Source organism: Aythya marila (genome assembly GCF_965140915.1).
Source record: "Aythya marila genome assembly, chromosome: 3".
In the NCBI taxonomy this organism is placed as follows: Eukaryota; Metazoa; Chordata; class Aves; order Anseriformes; family Anatidae; genus Aythya; species Aythya marila.
The window spans coordinates 116,315,127-116,341,373 of record NC_139044.1 but is presented as its reverse complement, the minus strand read 5'-3'; the positions used below and the strand labels follow the sequence as shown (position 1 = coordinate 116,341,373).

The 26,247-nt window shown below is 55.8% G+C and overlaps 2 protein-coding genes across 4 annotated transcripts; one reads left to right on the top strand and one right to left on the bottom strand.

Annotated features, from left to right (window-relative positions):
- Window positions 1-221: 221 nt before the first annotated feature.
- FDFT1 (farnesyl-diphosphate farnesyltransferase 1) lies at window positions 222-15,640 on the top strand. Of its 2 annotated transcripts, XM_082756996.1 has the most exons (8): window positions 222-360; window positions 2,236-2,333; window positions 4,627-4,810; window positions 6,227-6,355; window positions 6,615-6,806; window positions 7,586-7,762; window positions 12,487-12,639; window positions 14,044-15,639. In XM_082756996.1, the coding sequence occupies exons 1-8, from the start codon at window positions 259-261 to the stop codon at window positions 14,263-14,265; spliced, it is 1,257 nt and encodes a 418-aa protein (XP_082613122.1). In that variant the 5' UTR covers window positions 222-258; the 3' UTR covers window positions 14,266-15,639. The 2 variants fall into 2 exon arrangements, with proteins under 2 accessions (XP_082613122.1, XP_082613121.1); XM_082756995.1 differs by lacking the exon at window positions 222-360 and having other exon boundaries at window positions 2,026-2,333; window positions 14,044-15,640.
- A 1,849-nt stretch (window positions 15,641-17,489) lies between these two features.
- CTSB (cathepsin B) lies at window positions 17,490-26,247 on the bottom strand. 2 transcript variants are annotated; one of them, XM_082757000.1, is made up of 10 exons: window positions 26,123-26,247; window positions 21,715-21,866; window positions 21,488-21,573; window positions 20,961-21,075; window positions 20,579-20,697; window positions 20,000-20,085; window positions 19,214-19,360; window positions 18,484-18,600; window positions 17,843-17,971; window positions 17,490-17,732 (listed from the first exon to the last, which is right to left on the bottom strand). In XM_082757000.1, the coding sequence occupies exons 2-10, from the start codon at window positions 21,838-21,840 to the stop codon at window positions 17,635-17,637; spliced, it is 1,023 nt and encodes a 340-aa protein (XP_082613126.1). In that variant the 5' UTR covers window positions 21,841-21,866; window positions 26,123-26,247; the 3' UTR covers window positions 17,490-17,634. The 2 variants fall into 2 exon arrangements, with proteins under 2 accessions (XP_082613126.1, XP_082613127.1); XM_082757001.1 differs by lacking the exon at window positions 26,123-26,247 and adding an exon at window positions 24,026-24,115.

Genomic DNA, 26,247 nt, shown 5'->3' with positions numbered 1-26,247 from the left:
AGCGCCCGCCGCCGGCTGTCACCCCAGCCGCGCCGCCTTCCTATTGGCTGCTTCCCCTCTGGTACGACGAGCGGCCGACCAATAGCCGCTCCTATCTACCTGCTGAGCCATGAGGCGAGCGCTCTGATTGGCGGAGAGGCTCCTCGAGGGGCCCGCCCCCCTCAGCGGTTTAGCAAGGGGGGGGGGGGCCAAGAGGGGGAGCGGCGCCGGGAGCGCGCGTGGCGGCGTCGGGAGCGCGCGCGGGCAGCGGGAGCCCCCATGGAGCTGCTGCGGACATGGCTGGGGCACCCCGAGGACATCTACAACCTGCTGCGCTTCAAGATGGGCGGCTACCGGGCTGTCATGCCGCGCATCGACCCGGTGAGGGGCCGGGGATGCTCCGGGGCGCGTCCCCGTGGTGATGGAGGGGGGCGGGGGGGCTCCGTGCGCGGCCCCGCTGCGGGTTTTGGGGGGGGGGGGATTTGTGATGCTCGGGGGGGTTTTGCATCGCTCCCGGGGTTTTGCATGGTGCTGAGCATCGCTCATTGGGGTTTGCACGCTCCCCTTGCTTTGCATCGGCAGCCGGCTGGGCGTGCACGGCTGCTTGGTGTGCGCGGAGCCGCTTGCAGGCGATGCGCGCCCCCGCTTTGCACCGGGTTTTGGGGTCCCGGGCACCCCGGGGTGCTGCAGGCATCGCAGCAAGCCCCAATGCAAGAGGCTGGGTGCTCACGGTGCATTGCAGCGGCGCCGGTGCTGCCCTGCAGCGTGCTGCTTGCTCCCGGGTGCTTGCTGCATCAGCACCGGTGCTCGGCAGCCACTTGGTTCTGCTCGTATTTTGCACCGCTGCCGGCTTGCCTTGCATTGCACCGGCCCCGGTGCTTTGCATCGGTTTGCTTCCCAGCAGATGAATGCTTCCCGTGCATTGCATCAACACCTTGCAGCAGCTTGGTGCTTCCTGGGCGTTGCAGCAGCCCCGGTGCATCCCGTGCGTCTTGTCCCGGTGCTTCCCGGCAGCTTAATGTTTGCTACGCGTTGCCCCGGTGCTTTGCAGCAGCTCGGTGCTCCCTGTGCATTGCTCCAGCACCTTCCTGCATCACCTTGGTGCTCCTCGTGCATTGCTCCAGCACCTTGTAGCACCTTGGTGCTCCCCGTGCATCGCTCAAGCACCTTCCTGCAGCACCTCGGTGCTGCCTGTACATTGCTCGAGCCCCTTGCAGCACCTTGGTGCTTCCCGTGCATCACTCCAGAGCTTCCCAGCACCTTGATGCTCCCTGTGCATTGCTCGAGCCCCTTGCAGCACCTTGTTGCTTCCCGTGCATCGCCCCAGAGCTTCCCAGCACCTTGGTGCTCCCCGTGCATCGCTCCAGCACCTTGCAGCACCTTGGTGCTTCCCGTGCATCGCTCCAGCACCTTGCAGCACCTTGGTGCTTCCCGTGCATCGCTCCAGCACCTTCCTGGAGCAGCTTGGTGCTCCCCGTGCATTGCTCCAGCACCTCGTAGCACCTTGATGCTCCCCGTGCATTGCTCGAGCCCCTTGCAGCACCTTGGTGCTCCCCGTGCATTGCTCCAGCATCTTCTTACAGCACCTTGGTGCTCCCCATGCATTGCTCCAGCCCCTTGCAGCATCTTGGTGCTCCTTGTGCATCACTCCAGGGCTTCCCAGCACCTTGGTGCTCCTCGTGCATTGATCCAGCACCTTCCTGCAGCACCTTGATGCTCCCCGTGCATTGCTCGAGCCCCTTGCAGCACCTCAGTGCTCCCCATGCATCGCCCCAGAGCTTCCCAGCACCTTTTTGCTTCCTGTACATTGCTCTGACCTGGAGCCTCGCAGCACCTCGCTGCTCCCCTCGCATTGCACCACTCCCGAAGCCTTGCAGCAGCTGGCTGCTCCCCATGCATTGCCCCGTCGCGGTGCTCCCAGCAGCTTGCAGCCTCCAGTGCATTGCCCAGCACCACGCCGGGCGCTCAGCGGGTTAAGGGGGCGGTCAAGGGGGCGGAGCGGGCTCGGTGCCCCCCCCTTGGTGCCCCCCCCACCCCGCTGCCACCTCCCCGATGGCCGCCAGCACCAAAGCCGTGTCCCTTTTCAAGCGCACCCTGGCTCTGTCCCCCCCTCGGGGACCCCCCAGAGCTGCTCTGGGGCGGTTGCGGGGTGGGGGGCGGCGGGGGCAGCGCAGCGGGGCTGCCACCCAGTGCCCCCCTTCTCCTCCGGCCCCCCCACGCCTCCAACCCCCTCTGTGCCCCCCGGTTTCCCCCCAGGACTCGCTGGGACTCGGCCTCCGCACCTGCTACCGCTACCTCAACCAGACCAGCCGCAGCTTCGCCGCCGTCATCCAGGCCCTGGACGGAGAGCTGCGGTGAGCTGAAAGCAGGGGGGCACCCGGGGGGGGGGCACGGCTGGGGGTGGGGAGGGTGGGGGTGCAATGGTATCGGGCTGCAGGGCTGCTTGGAGGGGGTGGGAGGGGGCTGCGCGGTGCCCCCGAGCATTGGGGTTGCTCGGTTTGGGTGTTGGGGGGGTCTGTGCAATGCCCCCAAGTATTGGGGTTCTCAGTTTGGGTATTGGGGGGGTCTGTGCAATGCCCCCGAGTGTTGGGGTTGCTCGGTTTGGGTACTGGGGGGGGGTCTGTGCAATGCCCCCAGGCACTGGAGTTACTTTAGGGGGGGTCTGTGTGGTGCCTTCAGGCACTGGGACCACTCGGTTTGGGTACTGGGGGATTTGAGGGGGTCTGTGCAATTCCCCCAAGTGCTGAAGCTGCTTGGAGGGGTACTGGGGGGGGTCTGTGCAATGCCCCCAAGCATTGGGGTTGCTCAGTTTGAGTATTGGGGGGGTCTGTGCAATACCCCCAAGCACCAGGTCTGCTCATTCGGGATTTTTGTTTTGGAGGGGAACCATCCAACAGCCTTGAACCCCAGACCCTCCTGCCCCAATCAGCGCGGCGGTGCCCACGCCATGCCCCTGGTCTCCTCGGCGCAGCTGCTCCCTCCCCACGCAGCAGGGCTCGGGGTTTTTTTTTTTATTATTATTTTTTTTGGGGGGCCCACCGCCGGTCGCTGCGGCTCATCTGGCAGTGGGAGGTGAAAGGCAGGGCCCGTGTGCTGCCTGTGACACCCTGGGAATGCGCGTCCTGGCAGCAGCAGCGGGAGCTGGCGCTGGGTGCCACGCCGGAGAGGCACGGCAGGAGGAGGCGAGCAGAAAACCGGGGCTGACCGAGGGGCTGGAGCCCGACAGAGAGGTTGGTGTGGAAGCAGCAGCCTCCAGAGCTCCGTCCCGGAGGTCCATGAGGTTTGCTGGGTGCCCAGATTTGCTTTAAAGCTTTTGCAGACCCCTGTGGAAAAAGGGGATACAAGCTTGGGGTCTCGTGCGCCTCTTTACGCACCTCAAATATTCCTTTATGTTCCTGATTTCCCCTCTGGGGAGCTTTCCCCATCAATCCCGTGTCATGTTAATGGTTCAAAGCAGGGGATCCCATAAGTAGGTGTACGTGTTGTGCCTGGATCCTGGGGAATCTGCTGGTTTCCGAGCTGGCATTTGGGGCCGAGCTGGTGTTTGGGACACTGCCCCGCGGCTGCTCTCCAGCGTTTGTGAAATGGTTTTGCAGGAAAAGCCAAAAAAAAAAAAAAAAAAATCCAGCGGCTTGGAAAAGCGTGAGCAGGGCCAAAAACCCAACTTATTTTTTTCCCTGTTTTATTGATTGGCGCCTTCACTTCTCTTTAACACCTCGTAATGTGTTCCTGGTGTCTGTACAGGGTGCTGGTAATCTGTCCTGCCTGCCTTTTCTGCCCTTTAATCCCCCCCTTGTTGTAGTTTACCGGGATGGTGAAGGCTCCCTGTCCCCAGGGCACGGAAACGCCTGCCTGGCATCCTAAAAATGCTATCGGCGGCCGTTCCCGACCTACGTGCGGGGACTGCTGCTGAGTTATGGCCACGGCTCTGTGGCGGATCGGGAGAAATCCACTTCCCAAAGCTGCATTTGGAGAATTTGGGGATGAGGGAGGGAGATGCAGAGCTGGCAGGCGGTGCTTGCGGCGGCGGTACCCGAGGGATCGATGTGCTGGGCTGGGAGGCTCGGCCTCATCTCTCTGGGTTTCTTTTTGGCCCTATAAATCCTTTGCTGCATGTGCCAGGACCCCATCCAGCCCGTTGCCCCGTGTTTAGGGCATCTTCTTGGGAAGGGGGTTGCCTAAACCCAGCGTTTCTCATTTCGGGAGGGTTCTGGGGAAGTGATTCCTTCCTGTGTGGCTTGGGTGCGGCAAGCCTGAGAGAAATCCGGAGCCTTTTTGGCTCTGCCTGCCCTCCCTGATGCTCCCATTGCACCCTAAGGGGTGCCCTTACTCCCCCCAGGGTGGCTAAAAGGGCTCCAGGTGCAGCAGTAGGAACGGTCCCACCTGCTTTTCCCCTTGTCCTTGCTGTGAATTTGCTTTTTATTCCTGTAAACAGACCTCGGGCTCCGTCCCCCGGGTCCTAGCGAGCGCTGGCCGGGAGCCTCGGAGCTCGCTCGGATTTTGCAGTGCCCTGCCCAGTGGTAAATAGCCAAAAAAGCCTTGCAAGGAACGCTCTGCTCCAGGGAGAAAGCCAGGGATGAACCTAAGCTGCTTTTCCCAAATAATAAGCAACCCTGATTAAGATGACGGTTTTCTCTCCCCCTGCAGCCACGCCGTCTGCATCTTCTACCTAGTTCTGCGTGCCCTGGACACCATAGAGGATGACATGACCATCAGCCTGGACGTAAAGGTCCCGATGCTGCACGAGTTTCACGCCTATCTCTACCAGCCGGACTGGAGGTACATGGAGAGCAAGGAGAAGGACCGCCAGGTGCTGGAGGACTTCCCCACGGTAAGGCACCCGTGAAAGCATCAGGTTCCTGGGGCAGAGCCCGTGCATTTTTTTGGGTTTGCTGTCCTGGGACCCTTCGTGCAGAGGGAGATGAGGAAGACTTTCCTGGTGCCCAGCTTGAGGGAGGAACAGCGTTTGCAGCAGTCCTGCAGGATCTGCAGGAGTCTGAAGGTCTTCAGTGTAGAGCTTACGATAAAAAGCACCTTTGCTGTTCATAAACTTATTGCCCAAAGTGTTGCTATTTAAGGATCTTTCCAAAACGAAGGCACAAGGAGTCTGCATCTCCCCAGTAAATTAAACAGTATTAGAGCTGCTTTGCTATTGCTCACATTGATCAAGAATAGTTGATGGTTTGTTTTTGTTTTTTTTTTTGCTTTGTTTTTAAAGCTCTGTTGAAGAAACAGTATAATATAGAAAAAAGCGTGGTTTTTTTGTTGTTGTTGTTGGTTTTTTTGTTTTGTTTTTTTTTTTTTTGTTTTTTTTGAGGAAGTTCTGCTTTGCTCAGCTTTCTTCTGCTTATTTTTTTTCTGTCCTGATCAGGCTTTCCGCAGCAGTGGGAAAGGGGGTTGTCATTTGGAGAAGCAAGGTGGAGTGGAAACTTTGAGGCTCTGCTGCGGATGCATGGGATAGGAGAGAGCTGCACCAGGGAGTTGTTAATATATAGTGATAAAGACGTGGGTTTTATGCCACTGCTGTGGTAGTTCAGGAGAGATTTTCTGTTGGTAAGGTGTCTAGGGAATTTTGTTGTTTTCTGTTTTGTTTGTGTTATGCACTCAGGTGATAAGAGTTCATATTCAGGTATGATTTTAATAATATTTGGTAGGGGTGTGCTCACCAGCAGTTCTCTGCGTGGGGGATCCCAGCCCCTGAGGCCGAAGCTGAGCCCGTGCGCTTAATTTACGCAGCAATTGAATCACTGGGAAGGTTGTGGAGATGCAGGGGGAGGATCTCACACTCTCCCTGCTGTTTGATGCAAAGGGCACTTGTGTGTCCTGCAAGAGCCAAAGCTGGAAAGCTTCAGGAGAACAGAGCACCAGCAACCTCCCCTTCCCTTCCTGTTCTTGGCGTGCTGGGATGCTCTCATCAATTTCGAGAAATGACTTAGCACACCAGGCATAGCTAGTTTTGTCCTGCACCTCCCAGAGGATGCAGGTCCAAGGCTGCAGAGTCTTCCCAAAGATTTCATCGTGTCTGATCTGCTGCCAGAGATCGTGCCGTTGAGATTGAGGATGGACAGAGCCTGTGCTTGGAGGGCCTTGAAACAACTCTTGTTGGGGGAGTCGTCCTAGATCTCTAGCCAGGGTGGGATAAGAGCCTGCTAAACAAGTCTGGTCTGCTAATAAATGTTGAATTCTGATTTTTATTATTATTTTTTTTCCTGCTGTCTTTGTTTCCTCGTGGTGGCTCGTGCTGCAGATCTCCATGGAGTTCAGGAACCTGTCGAAAGTCTACCAGGACGTGATTTCAGACATTTGCCACAAGATGGGCGTCGGGATGGCTGAGTTCTTGGAGAAGAAGGTGGATTCTCAGCGGGAGTGGGATAAGGTAAGTCAACCTGGACACACTCAACATCAGTAGGAAAGTTACCTTGCTCCAACACTCACTGACGTGGCAGAGGACATCTCTGGCAAGGTGTTTGGGCATGGGAAGGCTGACCTTGCAAGGAGAACTTGCAGAAAACGTACCATGAATTGCCTCCCGAGCATCATTTTTGTAAAACGTGCTGTGAGAAGTGGGCAGCTCTTTGTAACCATTCCATTTATCTTGTTTTTCTTTTGTCCTTTCCCCTCCCGGTGCCTCCCAGTACTGTCACTACGTAGCTGGGCTGGTGGGGATAGGCCTTTCCCGTCTCTTCTCTGCATCAGAGCTAGAAGATCCGATTGTCGGGCAGGACACGGAGCTGGCAAACTCCATGGGCCTCTTCCTGCAGAAAACCAACATCATCCGTGACTATCTGGAGGACCAGCTGGAGGGAAGGGAGTTCTGGCCCAGAGAGGTAAGGGAGAGCACTGCCTTTGGGCGAGTGTTTCTGCTGTGCTTCGTGAGGAACTGCACGTACTGTGCTAATAAATTATGTAGGTACAGTCTTTGCTGCTCTGATAGTGCATTGCAGCCTCGCGTTGGAGGAGTTCCTCCTAGAATTTTCTTCAAAATCCCCATGGTCAGGGCTTTTCTGCTGTTCTGGCTTGTTTGTTGTTGTCCCTTGACAATCTTTGTGAACTTCTATCTTTTGTGGATGTAGCCAAATGGGCCACGCACAGCTAAAATTGTAGCATCTTTCATATCCCTTTAAATCGAAGTTAATGGGAGAGATTTGACAGTCTGCTCCAATTTTAAGGTTGCTGCTGTTGGTTGTATGTTCCTTTAATAACACCTTCTTCAAATGACACCTGGCTCACGAGTCCTACATCTATCTACAGCTGTTAGGCACTGATGTGGTGGCAAGATGATGTCTTTCCCCCACTGCTAAGAGCTTGTTGGGCAGCTTTTTCCCCTCTCCTATTAAGTCAGATCTGGGAATGAGGGAGAAAAAGACTGGCTGAGGTTTTTGGGAGGTTACCTAGTCTCCTCCCAGAGACAGGATCAGCTCTGCCTATCAGACAGATGCTTGTCTGCTGTTCTTGAAGCCCTCCAAGGAATTTTCTTTCTTCTTTAGCCGTGTAAGCCCTAGTCCTTCAAGGCTGTGGGGGTTCTTCCCCCAGACCTCAGACTTACCGATGTCTCCTTCACAGCATGAATGTACCCTCTAATTTGAGTCTTTATCTTGCTCTTTAGGTTTGGAGCAGATATGCAAAAAAGCTCTCGGACCTTGCCAAACCAGAGAACATCGATATGGCTGTCCAGTGTCTGAACGAGCTCATCACCAACGCTCTCCACCACGTCCCTGATGTCCTTACGTATCTGTCCCGCCTGAAAAACCAAAGTGTCTTCAACTTCTGTGCTATCCCCCAGGTAGGTTATGGCTTCCAAGTGGTTCTTCATCATCTGCAGCCCAGCTGATGAAGAGCTGGAGGTGGAAGGGTTACAGATCATGTCTGTGACAGAATCACACAATGCTAGGGATTGGAAGGGACCTCGAAAGATCATCTAGTCCAATCTAAAACACCACCTCCTTGGAGCTGCCAAAAGACGCTGCTAATTTCTGTGTTTCACCTGAGACAACCGATAGAAACGGATGCTACCTAGTCTCTAAGAGGGGCACCTTTTCCAGAGCAATTCCTCCTCCTCAGACAGCCTGTTGCTCTTCTGGTTCCTTGCTTTTGCCCTTGGTAGTGGTATCTTGAGGAAACCTCTTGCTCTTAGGTACCCTGAAGCTGCACTTGCAGGAGGCAGTCAGCGCCTTCCAAGGATGCTGCAGGTTGCGAGGCCTGGTTCCTCAGCTGGCAGGCATTCTCTGCCAGGCTTTTAGGAGACTTCTGCTCTTTAATTACTTCAGCCCCTGTTCCCACTCCCTCTACCCCCCTCCCCTCTGACCTATGCAGTAATAAGTGTAGGCAGAGGCTTTGCAGGGTGGAAAAGTCATAATTTATTCCTGGGGTAACTGAGGGTGGCTGCCACCCTCTGCCCGTCCCCAGGTGAGGCCCGGCCGCCTGCTCAGTTGCGGGGCCTGGCCTGGCGGACTGCATGGTCACCAGAGCCCAGCTTCTCCTCTTGGACCCGACGTAGCCAGGCCATGTCCTTGGCGTCGAGGTACTGCAGGGACAGTGGCAATGTGTGCCTGTCCTGCTGCGATCTCCTTTGGGGCCAGCAGGGCGAGGCATCGCGCCGGGCGGGCATCAGATGGCCAAAATAGGTCCATGGCACAGCGGGCAGGTGGCTCTTTGAGCGGCCCAGGGCAGGATGCACCCCAGGCAGAAGGAGTGCCTGCAGGGGTTCACATGAGTGGTGCTGGACAGCCGGTCCAGGCAGATGGGGCACGTCTTGTCCCCAGGGGCTTCTTCCTCTGGCTGCTCCTGATGGTTCATGGTGCCTGCAGCCTCCACAGTGTGGAGATGGTCGTTCCCTGTGATAGGCTGCCCTGGTGACAGGTGGTGATCAGAAGCCTAAGATCCTCAACATCTCCTCTGTGGATCACTTGCAGGACCTCATCTCTTTGTGTCTTCCTTGCGCTACATGAGGCACATATATGTAAATATATTTGGTGACATTACCAAAGAACTTCAATGACTCTATGTGCTTCGCGTGTGCCTCATGCAACATCTCCACCTCTCTCCTTCCAGCAGTGGGACCTCGAGCTCTCAAGTCCCATCAGCCAGACTGGCCGCAGACACGTGGCTCAGGGTACTTATATGCAGCCACATTTTGTGAGGCCGTAGGGTGACAGTGACTCTGTGGTGGCATCACAGGAGTCTCCGGGTGCCCTTGATGGCAGTACTGCCAGAGGTCGCCTGGCTGTGGTGAGCCAGTGCTGAAGTGAGATGGCTGCTCCCCGCTGACAGGAGTCATGTGTGCCAGGCTGGGGTCCAGGCCAGGAGGTCGGCCTGCGGCCTGGGACCTGCCTCTGGGAGCCAGGGATGTCCTTGACGTGCAGCTGGGCTCTCAAGCATTGGAGACGTCCTGGAGAAACCATGGAAACAACAAGAATAGAACATAAAATATCTATACAATAACCTGAAGGGAGTGAAGAAAGCACTGTGAAGAAAGGAGGCCTGCTTTAGAATTCTCCCAAACAAGTCTTGGAAAGTTATGTGGCTTTTTGCATTTCACCGTTGATAAGGACACAACCAGAAACTGAGGACCAACTTATTACCTGGGAGGGTGGAAATCGGCCAGAGAAAGTGGGAACGGGCATGAGACATGTAGGATTCTTTATCAGGACCATCACCACCTCTTGTCTGTCTCGGTAGGACAAGAGAAATGAACAGCGCCTCACTGGTTACCTGAAGCGGGGGCATTCTACGCCATCTTATGCGTCAGTGGGATCAAAAGGGCCTGTTTTCTACCCAGCAGGAAGCTCCCAGAAGGGCTGGGTCTGGAAGGGACCTCTGGAGGTCCTCTGCTCCAACCCCCCTCCTCAAGCAGGGACACCTAGAGCCGGATGGCTGCTGGGCAGTGCTGACGAGAGCCTGGCTCCGTCTTCTTTGTATCCTCCCTGTGAGGATGTCTAGGCATTGCTAAGATCCCCCTGAGCCTACTCTCCTCCAGGGTGAGTGCTCAATGATGCACAGTTAGAGAATGACAGAATGTTAGGGATTGGAAGGCACTTTGAAAGATATCTAGTCCAATCCCCTTTCCGGAGCAGGAGCACCTAAATCATGTCACGCAGCAGGAATGCATTCAGGAACTCTCAGGTTCTTAGGTACCCTTAGACTGCACTTGCAGGGATGCTGCTGGTTGCCAGGCCCGGTTCCCCAGCTGGCAGGCATTCTCTGCTGCCAGGTTTCTAGGAGACTTGCTGTCAGCTTTTTTTCCCAGTCAGGCCAGGTCAGCTTTGTGGCTCCCAAATGACTTCTCATCCCCAAGTCTCACCTGGGGACCCGCCACCCGCAGCCATTTGCCATAAGCAGCAGACATCCCCAAAGCAATTTGTGGCACAGACAGTGCGAGAGGGCTGTGTTCAGCCCCCCTGATGACCTATGCAGGAATGAGTGGAGGCAGAGGCTTTGTAGGGTGGAAAAGTCATAATTTATTCCTGGGGTAACTGTGACTACCATCCCCACAGCCCATCCCCAGGTGAGCCCCAGTTGCTTCTCAGTTGTGGGGCCTGGCTCGGCGGCCCGTGTGGTTGCCAGAGCCCGGCTCCTCCTCTTGGACCCAACGTAGCCAGGCGATGTCCTCAGCATCGGGGCACTGCAGGGACCGTGGCAGCGTGTGCCCGTCCTGCTGCGATCTCCTGGGGGCCCCCCAGGGCGAGGCATCGCGCCAGGCGGGTGGCAGCATGCGCATGATGGCCGCAATAGGCCCGTGGCACAGCAGGCAGGTGGCTCTTATTGGCCTGGACAGGATACACCCCAGGCAGAAGGAGTGCCCGCAGGGGTCCACACGAGTGGTGCTGGACAGCCGGCCCAGGCGGATGGGGCATGTCTCGTCCCCAGGGGGTTTCTTCCTCTGGCTGCTCCTGATGGTTCATGGTGCCTGCAGCCTGCACGGTGTGGAGATGGTTGTCCCCTGTGGGAGGCTACCCTGGTGCCAGGTGGTGATCAGCAGCCTCTGGTCCTCAGCACCTCCGCTGCGGATCACTGGCAGGACCTCAACTTTTTGTGTCTTCCTTGCGCTACATGAGGCATATATATGTAGATATATTTGGTGACATTACCAAAGAACCTTGATGGCTCATGTGCAAAAAGAATGGCTTTGCGTGTGCCTCGTGCAACACCTCCGCCTCTCTCCTTCCAGCAGTGGAACCTTGAGCTCTCAAGTCCAACCAGCCAGACTAGCTGCAGGCGCATGGCTCAGGGTAGTTACAGGCAGCCACATTTTGTGAGGCCGTAGGGTGACAGTGACTCTGTGGTGGCATCACAGGGGTCTTGCAGTGCCCCTGCTGGCAGCACTGCCAGAGATCGCCTGGCTGTGATGAGCCAATGCTGAGGTGAGATGGCTGCTCCCAGCTGACAGGAGCCATGTGTGCCAGGCTGGAGTCCAGGCCAGGAGGTCGGCCTGCGGCCTGGGACCTGCCCCTGGGAGCCAGGCGTGTCCTTGACATGCAGCTGGGCACTCAAGCATTGGAGACATCCTGAAGTGACCATGGAAACAACAAGTGTAGAACACAAAATATGTAACAATAACTTGAAGGGATTGAAGAAAGTGCTGTTAAGAAAGAAGGCCTGCTTTCTAATTCTCCCAAACAAGTCTTGGAAAGTTATGTGGCTTTTTGCGTTTCACCATTGATAAGGACACAACCAGAAACTGAGGAGCACCTTATCACCTGGGAGGGTGGGAATTGGCCAGAGAAAGTGGGAACGGGCATGAGACATCTTGGGTTGTTTAGAGAAAATCAGGACCATCACCACCTCTTGTCTGTCTGAGGAGGATGAGAGAAATGAACAGTGCCTCATTGGGTACCTGAAGTGGGCGTGTTCTATGCCATCTTTTGACCCCTCAGTCCCCAGTTGGCAGAAACCTGCTGTTTCTCTCAGAAAACACCAGTGATGTTGAGAAAAGGCTAAAAAAATCTCATACTGTCATATATCCACGGCATGAATGCATAGGCCTCTTTGTCCTCCCATTTTAATTCATGCCAGAACATGGGGATAGATACGTGACCCTCAATCTCTACTCACTTTTAGGCTTATTCACTAGATCGAAACAAATTTGAGAGAGATAGAAATGTAACGTGTCTTTAAAATAAATAATAATAATTAAATAATAATAATAAAAAAGTATGTAAGGGAGTGAATTTCCGAAGTGGGGCTGGGGGGAGGAATGGCAGGCAACATTTGGGTTGTCAAATTCACCTACATTATTAATTGACATAATGCATGCTGCCTCTTTGTCAAGTCATCCTGTAGCTGCAATAATTCATCAGAGAGCCAGGAAATGCACCAAGTGAAGATATCTTTCTTTAGAGCAAACTCTGACGTGTTTTATTCTCTTATCTCTTTGTTCTTTGCTGGCGTGTGCTGTAAGTGGGATTGTGGCTCCACTCCAGTGTTTTGCTGTTGACTTCACTCGGGTTGAAGTTATTCCCTGGCCAGGCTCCTTGCAATGTAGTGAGGGCTCTTTGTTTTTCTCCTTAGGTGATGGCCATCGCCACTCTGGCTGCCTGCTATAACAACAAGCAGGTGTTCAGGGGTGTAGTGAAGATCCGGAAGGGACAAGCCGTCACTCTGATGATGGACGCCACAAACATACAGGCTGTCAAAGCCATCATGTACCAGTACGTGGAAGAGGTAGGTTGAGCAGCTTGCTTCGAGTCATTTCTGGCTGCTGCTGTTCTTGTTCTTGGTGGGAAATGGGCAGTCCCTTGCACACCCTTGAATCTGTTAATCCCTTTGTTAGGTCTCTATTAGTCCATCACCAGGGCATGGCAATGCCTGACATGGTTTTGGCCTGGATTGAACGGGGTGCTTGAAATTCTTTAAATATACCCTTGGTTTGTGGCTGTGTTGAGAGGCAGAGGCCAAGGTCTTGTCTGAATTCTGGTCAAGAGCAAGATGAGTCAGCTTACAGAGCGTGAGGGCTTCCTCTCTCTGAGCAGTCAAGAGGACTGGTTCTTCTGAACAGGTTTCATCATCTCCCCACAGACAGCTCCATGGTGAGCGCTCTTGTTTACACCGTGTCCATAGTTGCAGCGGGTGTGATGCAGTTTGTGTTTCCACTTCATGGGCAGCAGTAAATGAGGGCAGCCCGTCTCTGGTTGTTAGGCAGCGGGATTCCTGCCTTTGGGGTGCTGTGGATGGAAGGAGTTTACATGGAAGGACAGCTTTTGGGTGGATTCATAGGGGGAAAAAGTATATTCAGCAAGGGTTGTTGCCAGCAGTGAGTGAGGTTTGCTGGGCCAGACCTGCTTGCCCCAGCACCACCACTTGAAGTCGATGGATTGTGTCTGAGGCCCTGCGGCCCATCTCCCATCATGGGGTGCCCTCAAGAGGCTGCCTGGCTTAATGCACTTCTCCAGGGAAGTGGGCCCTGGCCCCGTACAGCAGCTGGGCCTTAGAATCATAGAGTCACAGAGTCATTAAAGTTGGAAAAGGCCTCCAAGATCACCTGGTCCAACCACCACACCACCACCAATATCACCACTAAAACATGTCCCCAAGCACCACATCCAAGCTCTCCTTGAACACCCCCAGGGACGGTGACTCCGCCACCACCCTGCGCAACCCGTCCCAACGCCTGACTGCTCTTTCTCAGCAGAAATGTCTCCTCATTTCCCACCTGAACCTCCCCTGGCACAACTTGAGGCCATTCCCTCTGGTCCTATCACTGGTTACCTGTGAGAAGAGGCTGACCCCCAGCTCCCCACCACTTCCTTTCAGGCAGTTGCAGAGAGCAATAAGGTCTGCCCTGAGGCTCCTCTTCTCCAGACCAAACACCCGCATTTCTCTCAGCCGCTCCTCACAGGACTTGTGCTCCAGGCCCTTCACCAGCTTCGTAGCCCTGCTCCGGACATGCTTCAGGGCCTCGATGTCCTTGTAGCGAGGGGCCCAGAACTGAACACGGCACTCAAGATGTAGCCTCACTAGAGCAGAATTCAGGGGGATGATGGGCTCCTTTGCCCCTGCTGCTCCAGGGGGCAAACTGAGGTTACTCTTGGAGTTATGGAACTCATTACTCTTCCTTCCCCTCCCCAGATCTACCAGAAGATCCCCAGCACCGACCCTTCCTCCAACAAGACGCAGCAGATCATCGCCTCCATCCGCACCATGAGCCTGCCCGGTGGCCCCATGGCCTCGCGCCACCACTACTCCCCCATCTACCTGTCGTGCGCCATGCTGCTGGCCGCCCTCAGCTGGCAGTACCTCAGCACCATCTCCAAGGCCGCCGAAGAGTACGTCCAGGCGGGCGAGAACTGAAGGGTGAGCAGGCGGTGGGAGAGAAGAGATGGTCGGCGGACGGGCAGCAGAGGCAGGAGGCTCCTTGTCCCCTGCTGGTGGGGACAGCCAGATGCCACCGGGTGCCACTGGGCCCATGGGCGGTGACGAGGACGAGATGCTGGTGGCCTGGAGCCCCCTGGGGGGACGGCGTGGCATCGCCGGGCTCCGCTCCTCACCTCTCTTGCTGCCTGCGTGGCTGGTTGCAAGCACCGATCGGAGTCTTATTGTTTGGGGTTGAATTTGGATTTTGCTTTTTCCCCTCCTTTCCCTTTGGACGGTTTACCTGATAACTACCATTTTGTTCTTTCTTTTTTTTTTTTTTTTTTTGGTTAGGATGGTTGAAATAGAAACTCCAGTTGCCTCTTTTCTTGCTTGAGATCTGAGACCCCTTTCCAGCTCGGAGCCGCGGGACGGGAGCCTTTTTTTTGGGTTTGGCCTCCTTTTCTTGCACAGCCCCTTTTCCCTATGTGGAGGGCTCTGGCTTCAGCCAGGAGGCACTGCAGAAAGCTCTGGCCATCTTCTGGCCACCAGCCCAGGCTGGTTGCCCTCCTGGCACCTAGAACCAGGGGCAATCTTCACCTTTCTGTCGTATTTGAGGAGGCTGCTAGGCTTGAAACGAGCCCTTTCCTTGTTCAATGTCGGAGGCGTGCTGCTCTGGCCACTGGCACCCAGCCCAAAGCCAGCTCTTGCAGCTCCTTCGTGCAGGTGGCACTGTGCATTGCAAAGTTTGGGGTTTTAGCAGCTGGGGAGGTGGTGAAAGGGAGGGGGAAGGAGTTGCCCTGGGCTAATAACCTTGAGCCTGAGGTGAGCACAGCCACCCACCTTTGCTGCATGCTCTGGGCTCTGCACTTTTGTAGCCCAGGGGGAGCCTGGGGTGGCCCAGGCGGGTTTTCCTGGCCCACTTGGCTGCAGCTCGGGGTGCTGCGAGTGAGCCTGACGTGCAAACTGGAAGAGCTTTCCACTGCTGCTGCTTCGAAACCCATCAGCCTGGACTTCAAGCGGGCTGCGTTCCCATGGGGAACGCCAGGGGTGGGAAGAGGAAACGGCTTTCATGTCCTGTTTTCCTGGATTTTGGCTTTCAGTGACCCTAATCCCTCACTGCTGCTTTGACTGTGTGATGGGGGGGACAGCCTGGGGCAGGACAGAGCAAAGCTTACCCCTACCAGGGGCGCTTGGTGGCCTTTGCAAGGCCAAGGCTGCGTGGCCAGGCTGTCATTTGGAGGAAGCACCCCCTTCTCCACGGGTACCTATGTAGATAGTTTTAAGCTGTCGTTCAAAAAAAAAATTGCGGTAGCTCCCTTTGTGCAGCTTCCTGACTTGTTGACATTAAAGTTTTCTTTGGAAAAAAAAAAAAAAGAGTGTTTGAGAATTTCTTCCGCTGTTATTTCTCTTATTGTGGTAGTTCCCCCGCTATTGCACAAGTTACATAAAGTACAGATGCTTCCTTGCAGGGCATGACAGTAATACCATATTTTGTTGTACCCTAATACCCTATTTTCAGGCCCAATCTGGGCCTGAAAACTGAATTGTAACCTGGGGGGGAGACAGCTAAAGCTCAGTATATTGACTTTTATACCACTCCCTGTTGGGAAGAAGGGGAGTGGGGAAGCTGTGCCTACGTCAGGGACCTTCTCTGCTCTTCTGGGTTGGAGCTGGAGCCAGGCAGGAGGTAAGTTAGAGCCCTAGAGCATGTTGCAGGCTGGGGGACTACAAACAGCCCTTCTAGGGGCACTGCTGCCCTCTAGAAACCTCAGAAAGTCAAGACCAGTCTAGTCCAGCACCCCCTGGGCTGCTGCTGTGCTTGCCAGTGCCTGGAAACATCCTTGTTTCCCCAGCCCTGCACCCCTGGCTTCCCTCTGGTCCCTGGTGGAGCATCCTCTGTGTCACCAGGACTTGGCACTGCTCAGGGGCCAGTGCAGGTCCCAGGAAGTGGCTGCAGCCCCCCTGCCACCAATATGGGGTGGGGACAGCTTGCACTTGTACAAAAGCACCTCACCTGCCTTCCACAACAGCAAAGCAACAGGAGAAGAGCTCAGGATGGCTTTAGCTCCTGAAGGAGAAGTCAACAAGGGGCAGGAGACGAGACATTGGAGAAATCGTTTATTGGCACGGTTGTTTCATTCACACACACCAAAGCTCCGTCTCACTGGTTCAGGATGCAGAGGTAAGGGGCTATTTTACAGTACAAGGGAGAGCCTGCTTTGCTTATTTCAGCCCTGTAGCATTAGCTCAGCAATATACTTTGTGCTCTAAAAGAAAATAAAAAGCTCTTTCACTATATTAGTGTTGGCAAATCGCATGATTCCTCCTACACTGCTATTACACTTCCCCCAATAACAAAAATAAGATTTTTTTTGTTTAACTTCCTTGCCACCTGTGGCTCAAAGAAAGCTTCAGTTGCGTGCAAGTTCGCCAGATACCTCCAAGCATCTGCATGAGCTCCCTGTGGCAGACCTGGAGAACATCACCTGCAATCCCAAAGTACAACACCAGAGCACCCTTGCCAAGGCATGGCCCAAGCTGCGTAGCCCTGGCCAAAAGCAGTTTGCCCTTCCCAGCGTGCTCCTGAATGCTGCAGGACATTCGAACAAAGCTCACGGAGCTCCAGCCAGGCCCTTCCCTAGGATCAATAACCCCAGATTACAGCAGAAAAAAAGAAAAAATAATAATAAAAAAAAAACAACAGCAGCTGAGGAACGAGTGGTTTAAAAAGCAGCCGAAATAATGGAGCAGAGCAAGCGATGCAGAAAGGACGTGTCACAGGCAGGAGGGGCTGTAGGCAGCCCCACGTCAAGTTCATCAGTATTTTGTCACTAACAGGACTACGTTTAGCCAATTCCACAAGGCACACGCTCCCTCGCCTACCCTGCTACCAGTCAGACCGCCCCAGCCCTGGGTGCACAAACCATGCCTGGATTTGCCAGCAGCCTCCGTCTCTGCTGCCCCACCAAATCCCTGCTCCCAGCACAAAGCTACTGCTTCCCTCCCTCCCAGTAACAAACTGGGCTGGAAGGGGTCTGGGCTAGCCAAAAACCACGGCACAAAGAGGCCAGCAAGCCCCCAAGCAGTCCTTTTGAGCAGGGAGTCCTGCGACCCAGCAGGAGCAGAGGGCTTGCAGACAGCAGCTGGCACCAGTACAGGGCCTGCCACCTCCGGCTCCATCATACAACTAAAAAATAAAAGTTAAAAAAAACAAACAAAAAAAAAAGATAAAAAGCTTTAATAAAGTAACCTCAACTATAGTCTCTTAGAGAGGGGGCTCTGTGCCCAACCTGCTATCGGTTAAAAGCATCGGGGACTCGGGATTATTTGTGGTTTGATCAACTCAGCAGTGACGCACGAGGTTGGTTACATCCTCTTCCAGTATTGCTCCGTCCGGGGGATGCCAGCCACGATTTCGGACTCGATGCCGCAGTGGTCCTCGCCTCGGAGGATTTTGAAGAAGCCTGGAAGGACACCAGGGGCACGTCAGTCCTCCCACCAAACCGAGTGCCCAAGGAGACCAGGGAACAGGGGGGAAGCCCCCCCTTGACACCGATAGCGTTGTGCTCCTCACCGTTATCCCCCCAGTCGGTGTTCCAGGAGTTGGCAGCCAGCCAGTAGGGGGTCCCGTTTTCGACCCCCCAGCCCAGGATCCGGATCGCGTGGCCTCCGACCTGCTCGCCGGACACGTGCTGGTACACCCCTGCAAGGCAGCACCCCGAAACGTCAGTGGCTTTTCCCCCCTCAGAGCTCTGCCAGCCTCCAAAATATTTGATACGAAAACCCAGAGACCGGCTGAGAAAGGTGTTTTGGTGATTTTTGTTCTGGGGTTTTCCCTTTTTTGGTTAAATGAACTCAAACCTGAAGCTAAAATAGAGAGATGGAGTTGAGAAGGAGGCACTCGGCAAGAGGCCCAGAGGCAGCGCAGCCCAGTGCAAGGAATTGGGGTCCATCTGCCAGGATTTGACCTAAAATCCTAGCTCTGATGCTATTTTGGGAGTTCCTTCTTGGGGCTTCCCTTTGAACCACTCTTAAAAACCTATTCCCCTTGCTACAAACCAATGGATAAAGGAGATGTTACCTGCTGGTGTTCTCACAACACCAAATACTCGAACACAAACCCAAGATCTCCCTTCACACTTGGGTACAGGACAAGGGCCACGCAGGACAGACCCTATGGGTGAGGTAGGGACCAGCCTCGGTGCTGATGCTCACCAGACTTGTACATCAGGAAGTCCTCGTAGACAATAAAGGCTCCTTCCACCGGTCCGTTCTTGTAGATCTCAGCCATGATTTCCTTCTCGCTGTGAGGGACGCCGTAGGACGTGATGCCTAGCGAGGTGGAAGAAGTCCTAACCATCAGCCCAGCCTTGTTGGGCCCACCAGACCTTGAAATGGCTGTGCTATGAGTGCTCAGTGTGCCCCTTCTCCACTTAAAGGTTGAATTCAAACCCTGGAGGTAAAGGCACAGCCCAGCAGGAGATGTGGGCTCCAACCATCCCTCTTCCCTTGGCTTAACCCAAGCGTCCCACTCTGTACCCAAAGACCTATACCAGACAGCTTCTGTGGAAAGGGAAGTTCTCCCCTTCTCCAGATTCACTTCAAAAAGAAAAATTACTCAATGCTAAGACAAATCTGCAAGAAGCAGCCAGACAACCCTCAGCGTAGAGTCCCAGCTGCCACCAGGAGGGAGGAAGGAAGCAGATGTGAGGCCAGACTCAGCACCGTGCTCTTCAGCCCAGGTGGTTACCTCCTGCACCCGCATTAGCACAACCAAGAGGACCCAGATCACCTCCCCCATCTCAATTAACACAAACGAGCTCATCAGAGAGGCTCACAAGCTCCAGGAACCACCCATCCCAAAGATGTTGGCCATAAAACTGCTTGGGAAGAGGTTTCATCCCACCCACCCCACGGAGTTCCTGCCGGGAGGCCACCTCCTTACCGTAGTGCTTGTCCTCCTTGTACGAGGGCGAGTAGCCAGGCTCACAGTGCCGGCTGCACCTGGGGGTTTCTCCTCCCTCCCCGGTGCACGGTGGCCGGGAGCCATTGACGTGGTGCTCACAGGGTGGGATGGAATAGGGACGGCAGCCTGGAAGGCAGAGGTGGCATGAGCTGGCTGTCCCCAAGCACCCCCCAGCCCCAACAACCAAGCTTGAGAAGGCACCAGATGCCCTGAGCACAAATTATGATCCTTTTAACCCAAAAACCCCACAGATCAGTGGGGTGAGGGCAAGAGGAGGTCATCACCAGATGAGCAATCGCTGCAGGTTTCCCTTTGGACCTGCTCCCCACCGCCTTCCTCTTGACAAGGTGAAGGGAAAGATGGAAACCTGAACCACCTTATGGCCCTGCTAGGAGGTGGTGGCCAAGGTTTCCAGTCTGGAAGTTGCTTTTGGAAGGGGAAACACATCAGGAAGACTCCTGCCCCCACCCAAAATGCATTAAAACTGGTCCAAAGCCAACAAAACATCCACAGACTGGTTCATACATGTCCTGACCCCAGTTCTGTGGGTTGGTCGTTGTGACTACTGTGCCATATGGGTCTCTTGTCCCACACGGGTGACCAGGAGGAGCCATGGGGACAGGAGCAGCCAGCGGGGCTAGTAGAGGTGCTCAAGGCTATGGTACAGCCACGAGGACACAGACTAGTATGTCTTGAAGGGCACAGCCCCATAACCGAGTGGGGATGTTCCTCTTGGCCTTCACAAGGCTATGAGCCAGGACTTACCCACGTGGGAGTCGTAGAGGCCTCCAGACACGAGGCCCCGCTCTGTCCAGTACCTCCACGCACCAGAGGGGTAACCACCATTGCACCTGCGGAAAGAGACAGAAGTTTGAGCTCCAGCCATGCCGAGGAAGCTGAAGGTGATCCTTTAAAGCCTCAGGGCAAGAAGGAGCTAAGAGCAGCCACGTCTCCAAATCCCAATGCAGTGGGGCCTCCTCACAACGTCCCTGCCCAGCTTCTGCCTCCAGAACCACACAGCTCAGACACCAAACTCCCAGCCCTGCTCCCAAAGACTGCAAAAGCCACAGGTGTAATACTTTTGCCAAAAAAAACACAAGGCTTTGGGGCTACTGGAAGACCCTCCCTTTGGCCTTTGGACAAAGCCCAGAGGGGCCTTCAGGCCATGCAGTCACCTCCATGTTCCCACCTAACACTACCATCTACAGCACAAGCCACCAGTGGGGCTTCGTGCTGAGGGAAAAGACTAAAAAAAACAAGACCAAAACACTACCAGCACCTTCGGGCTGTGTCCCTGCTCCTCCCACCCTTCCTTGAAGCCAAAAAATGTCCCCAGCAGCTCACCCCATGCCGCACTCGAAGCCACAGCATGACAGCAAGTCCTCCGCCGACACCTCCACGCTCACCTTGGCGTTTGTGTGGACACAGATCCTGTCCGAAATGGCTTCTACAGCACCAAAGGCCTGTGGGCAACCCCCCCAAAAAAAATTACAAGGCAAGGTGGTTAGGGTAGGCCATGGGAGAGAAACCAGGCAGATTTCTGTCCCCTCCTGGGATGGAGTTGAGAGCACCAAGCTCAAGACCGGCTGGGATAAACCCACTTAAAGTGCTAAGACATCGCAGAATCCCCCGTGCCCCCCAGTTTTAAAGCTCAGGAGCAAACTCAGCAGCCTGCTTGCTGTCCGCCAAACCCTGTATTGTCACGACCTGAAACCCGTGCTCTTACCCAGCAAGAGCCACAGGAGCCCTGGTCTCTTATCTCGCTGATGGTGGGACAGTTGGGCCACTGCTTCCGTGAGTCGAAGTTATCTGGCAAGTCCAGATCCGCAGCGAAATCTACCCTGCAAGGGAGAAAGAGGGAAGTCCTGTTATAGGAACCCCGGTGAAGCAGGACTGGGGGCAGTGCTCTCTTCAGCCAGCTCAGGAGGTGACCAGGAGGAGGAGTGCTCCCATTATTTGACTGCTGAAGGAGAACGAACACTCCTGAAGTCCTCAGACCAGGTCAGCAGCTCCTCCAGTGCTCTGAGTTTCGAGGTGTACAACTTATGAGATTGCTCAAGGAGCTGGCACAACACAGGGTAGAAGTTCCCCACAACACTAACCCCATGCAAAATGTCCACCAGGACATCAACAAAAAAAAGTGAGCTGCACCCAGGGGAACCCCGCTCACAGCCTGCCAGGAAAGACCCCCCAACCCACTGCAGATGCACCAGGAGCTTTTGGGGGCCCTCATCTTCTTCCCCCAGCACTCACCTCTCGGGGAGCTTGGGCCCACCTAGGAAGGTGCCACAGAGCTTCTTCACGTAGCTCATGTCAGTGTTGTGGAAATTGTGTCCTGCCTGGGGAGAGACACAGAGAGGTGCTCCAGATCTTCCTCCTGCTCTACGAGCTCATCACCAGTTACTACCCCAGCAGGAACCCGTGATGGCACCAGCTCAAAGGAGAAGCCAACTGGGACCAAACACCGTCCCGGTACTCACCTTCCAGGTGGTGTTGAGCTTGTTGATGTGGTTGACCAGGTCGCTGGAGAGCGGCGGGTAGTAAGGAATGCTGCGGGCGTTGGCCAAGGCCACCAGGATGCACAGGATGGACACGGACGGCCACATCTTGGCTACGGCACAGGTCACTCCACCTGCAGCCAGATTTGGGAATCGTTGAAACCTCCCCAGCGTGAAACCTCCTCAACATGCCCGCACAAAGCCCCTGAAGACCCAAATTTACCCCAAAGATGAGGAGAAGACAGAGGAGCATGCTAATAATCCCCCCCTGCCACCCAGAAGCACATCGGACAAGGCACCCCTGCTCGGTCGTCTGCTGTGGGATTAGCAGCAGCAGGAAAAGTCCCTCTTGAAGCAGATCCAAGGGATTGAGTTTGGAGGGCATTAAGAGCTGTGTTTGCTTCCATAAAACCAAAGGCTAAGGAATAAATGATCAAACTGCAGGGCTGCAGCCCCAGGAAACTCGCTGTTCCCTTCCTTGCTGCAACACATTTGAAGATGCCACTGCAGAGCACATTTTGGGGCTTTATAGCCTCATTTTGGCCAGCTCGTGGCCCTGAGGACCCTAAATGTGCTCACAGCACAGGGCAGGGAGCTCAAGCTCACGCAGAGGTGACCCGTGAGCAGCTCCCATCTCATGGGGACTTCTCAGGGGGCTTTGAGAAGCGGCAGCGTGCCAGGGAAGTCCCGGTTTGGAGAACGGAGACACGAGGGGGAAATACAGGGACACGGAAAGGCCTCAACACACCCACCCCATGCCAGAGCACAAGCTGCTTCCACATCCCCACCCCTGACTCGGGCACACCACAAGCTGCTCAACCTCTGCAAAAACACACTCAGGCGCCCTCCTCCACCAAAACCCCTCTCCAAACCCCCCTCCAGCAGCCCTAAAACCCTCAGATACTCACTGCAGCGCCGAGCAGCAGAGGCTGAGGCTCTAATTCCTACTCAGCTCAGCCAGCCGGGTGCATAATCACCTTTGCAAGCCCAGGCTTAAACCCTTGTGGCCAAACACGCCGGAGCGGCCCCACAGCTCCCATCGGCGGCTCTGCGAGCTATGGGGACACACGCGCACACATCTCCAGCCTGCCTCCACCCACTCGCAGCCAAGTTTAGCCTTTCCAGGGAAGAAAGCCCAGCAGCAGTGTCCTACTTTCTGCCAGCAGCAAGCCCTGGCGCCTGCAAGCCTCCCCCTTTCATTTTTCTCCCCCATTCATCCACCGCTTATTGATTTTTTTTCCCCCCTTGGTGCTCAGCCCAAAAGCTGAGCTGAGTTTCAGCAACGCGTGGGGCCTCCTGCCCCCAAATCTCACCTTTTTGAAGGTGTTCCCAACCCAATCACATCGTCTGGCCTCTCTGGGAGGCCTTTTCTGCATCGAACGGGTCTAAATGGGACCCTGCCCGTAGGGTTGGAGAGTCACAGCACCCAAACGCTGGTGGGCACAGCATGGATTTATCTCCCAGCACCTGGATAAAGCTGCAGCAGCCTGACCAGAGACAGATGAGTGGCATCCAGGGCATTTTTGTGCCCCCAAGTGCCAGCTACAGCAGGAACAGAGGGGACTCAAACCCTTCTGTCCCCCCGGGATGAGCCCAGTGCCCCCAGTTTACACCACCCCAGGTCAGGCAGCACAACAGCCTGGTTAATCCTCAGGTTTCAAGACCACACGGGCTGCACGCCTCCGGCTGCAGCCAACCGGGGACGGAGGTGAAAGGGGACACCGCCACTTGCGAGCTCGCTTACACCCCAAAACGTGGCTCGTGGCCAGGAACAGCCTCGTCTCCTTGTGTGCAACCCAAACAACCCACAGCCTGCCGGCCATTTCGGCAAACAGCCCCCTCGCTGAGCCTGCAAACGGGCTGAGAGTGTGAATTTTTTGGGGGGAAAGACCGATGCTCTCGGCTGGATGACGCTATCCCAAGCTTTGCCGGAGGATTTGGGTGGAGAAGGAAGGGGAAAGCCTCGATCTCACGTGATTTCTTCCTCCCTGCCCCCCCCCCCCCTTAGCTTTAACAAGCTCCCTGCGTGCGGTAAATCTTGGCTGCAGAGAGCGAATTTCCGCTGAGAGCGAGTCACGGGGGCAGCCTGCGGCCGCCAAAAACAAGCTGCTGCCTCCTGCCTTCGCCCTCTTTCCCCCCCAAAAAGGCAGAGGAAGACGGCCCCCCCCCTGTGGCTCCGTCACCGCTCCCCAGCGCCGCTATCTCCCCTGCGCACCCGTGTCCCCTCCCCGGAGAGCTCTGCGGCCATTTCAGCCGCCGCCACCCCGAAAACGGCACCAAAACCCAAACTTGCGCAAGGGCAGCTGTGCCTGCGGATCTCTGCTTCCTCCTGCACGCTGCTCCAGCCAGATCTTTTCCCTTTCCGGCCCTGGTTTTGGCCCCAGAGGTCTCCAAAGGGGGTGTCCACCTGCTGCCCCTCCCGGCTTTGGCACCGTCCCCAAATGCGCCGGTTCTGCTCCTTTGCAGCTCTCCCAGGGGTGGTGCAGGCTAATTCAGCAGTAAAAACCACGACTCGCCCCGTTCACCAGGCTCTCAGTGCTGGAAACAAACAACACGCAAAGGCAAAGCTGGTTTTGGGGAGGGTCCCTACCACCAAATGCCCCTGTTCCTCGCCTGTGCGTGTGGAGGAACCGCCTGGTCTGTCCGAGCCCCCAAAAGCCCAAAAGGCAGAAGGAAATCCAGCCAGGCCTTGTGTACAGCCCAGTCCTTGCTCCTGCAGGACCCACAGCCCTAAAGTTTCAATATTACCCTGGCAAAGGTTGTTGGACTTCTTGAGACTCCACCTGGGCGATTCTCCAGGGTACAGGAGGGTGTTTGGGGCGTGCAATGAGCCCCCCGAGCTGCTCCACCGCCTCCTGGGCTGCAGCAAGCCCCCTGCCCTGCTGCTTTGGGCCCCAACGTATCCAGTAATGACATTTCTCAAAGGAAAAGCAAGAAGCTGAGGCCAGAACGCAGCTGCCTGCTGCAGAACTCCTGCAACTCGGCCATCTGGGGGCTGGAAAAAGAAGAAATTTGGGCTGAGCGCAGCCCTCACGGAGAGGAGCTGCAGCGAGCGAGGGAGGAAAGCAGCCGCAGCGAGACGGGTGTCTGCAGGGGGGGCAGGAGACACGGCCCAGCTGCTCTCCCCATCTCTCCTGATCAAATCTCGAAGGCAGAGGTGTTCCCCTGCTCGTTTTCCCACGGGCAGAGCTGCAAATATTCAGCCCGGAGCCCGGTAGGGTCACGCAGAGGATGCTGAGCAAACCCCTCCACCGCAGCGCCCCACCGCAAAGGTCTTCTCGCCCCCAAGATCTGCACGTCAGCTCTATCTCAGCGGGCATTTCCCCGCCCTCCTGCCCCAGTCAGAACAGAAACCACACCAAAACAGGCTGCTGGAGCCAGCACCCACTTCAGGCAGCTCAAGCCCTGAGATAAGTCAGAGCCCTGAAGCACCTCATCTGGCCCCGAGCCCTCCGGGCATCCAGGGTGGCACCCGCCCGCCCTTATCCAAGGGGGTGAGGAAGATAAAAGCTGGCCCACCCCTTCAGCTTCCAAACCCCCCAGCCCTCGGGGGCAGGAGGTGCTCAGCAAAGCCCTCGTCATGTGCTTTCCTCCAGCCTTCTGCCCCAAATGAGCTTTGTCCTTTGTTCTGGAGCCACAACAAAGCCGAGGGTCGGGACACGGAGCTGGCCAGCCCAGCTGGGTGAGCTTGGTGGCCCCGGGGCACGCACCAGCCCCGTGGCGTGGTGACTCCATTCCACCTATGACTGCGTTAGGAGAATTGGATTTGGTTTTCGGCCTTTTTTTTTGGAAAAAAAAAAAATATATATATATATATATATATATATATATATATATAATGCGTCAGCCGCTCATCCCCACACCCAGCCCTTCCCAGGAAAGCCGAGCCGCTGGCACAGGCTGGATACCTGGCCAAATGGGAAGGGCAGCTTGATGCAAGCAGCCACGCTCACCTCTCCATCCCAAAGCCATGGGATGGGCGAGGGTCCCCCTAAATGGCCACCCTCGTCCCCATCCCCATCCCCGTCCCCATTACCATCCCCGTCCCCAACCCCATTCTCCATCGCCGTCCCCAGCCAGGCAAACATCACAGGACATTCCCCATCGTCCTTCAAACAAAACCCCGTCACCTTCTGCTCCCCTGTTAGGAAATCGGGAAATCGGGGCGTCCTCCCCCTCCCTACCCCCCTGCCCTTCCCCTGCTCTTCCCCCTTGCGCCAGCATCCCTCCGGAGCCCCCAGCCCCAAAACCAAGCTGGAAAAACAAGCGCAGCTGCCAGCCCTGCCCCTGAATCCGCTGAAAACCCTCAGCACGGACCCCCCAAAGCCCCCCAAAGGCTGAACCCGTCCCTTCCCCGTGTAACCCCCCTCCCCCCCCCCCAGGTCCTCACCGTCCCCTGTTGCGCTCCCGCTGCTCGCCCCGGCCCCGCTGCGCGAAGGGGCAGCTCCGGGCGGCTGAGTCACGGGCAGGCGGCTCCTTCTCTGCCCCTGCCCCTTTCCCTGCCCCTTTTGCCAG

Bases quoted from the DNA above. Each gene is read 5' to 3' on its own strand.
- FDFT1 (XM_082756995.1), top strand. From the start codon at position 2,032: ATGGCCGCCAGCACCAAAGCCGTGTCCCTTTTCAAGCGCACCCTGGCT. The intron at 6,807-7,585 runs GTAAGGGAGAGC...CTTGCTCTTTAG, and splicing joins GGGAGTTCTGGCCCAGAGAG to GTTTGGAGCAGATATGCAAA. The intron at 12,640-14,043 runs GTAGGTTGAGCA...TCCCCTCCCCAG, and splicing joins TGTACCAGTACGTGGAAGAG to ATCTACCAGAAGATCCCCAG.
- CTSB (XM_082757000.1), bottom strand. From the start codon at position 21,840: ATGTGGCCGTCCGTGTCCATCCTGTGCATCCTGGTGGCCTTGGCCAAC. The intron at 21,574-21,714 runs GTGAGTACCGGG...GTCTCTCCCCAG, and splicing joins AGCTCAACACCACCTGGAAG to GCAGGACACAATTTCCACAA. The intron at 17,733-17,842 runs GTGAGGAGCACA...GTGTCCTTCCAG, and splicing joins CACCGACTGGGGGGATAACG to GCTTCTTCAAAATCCTCCGA.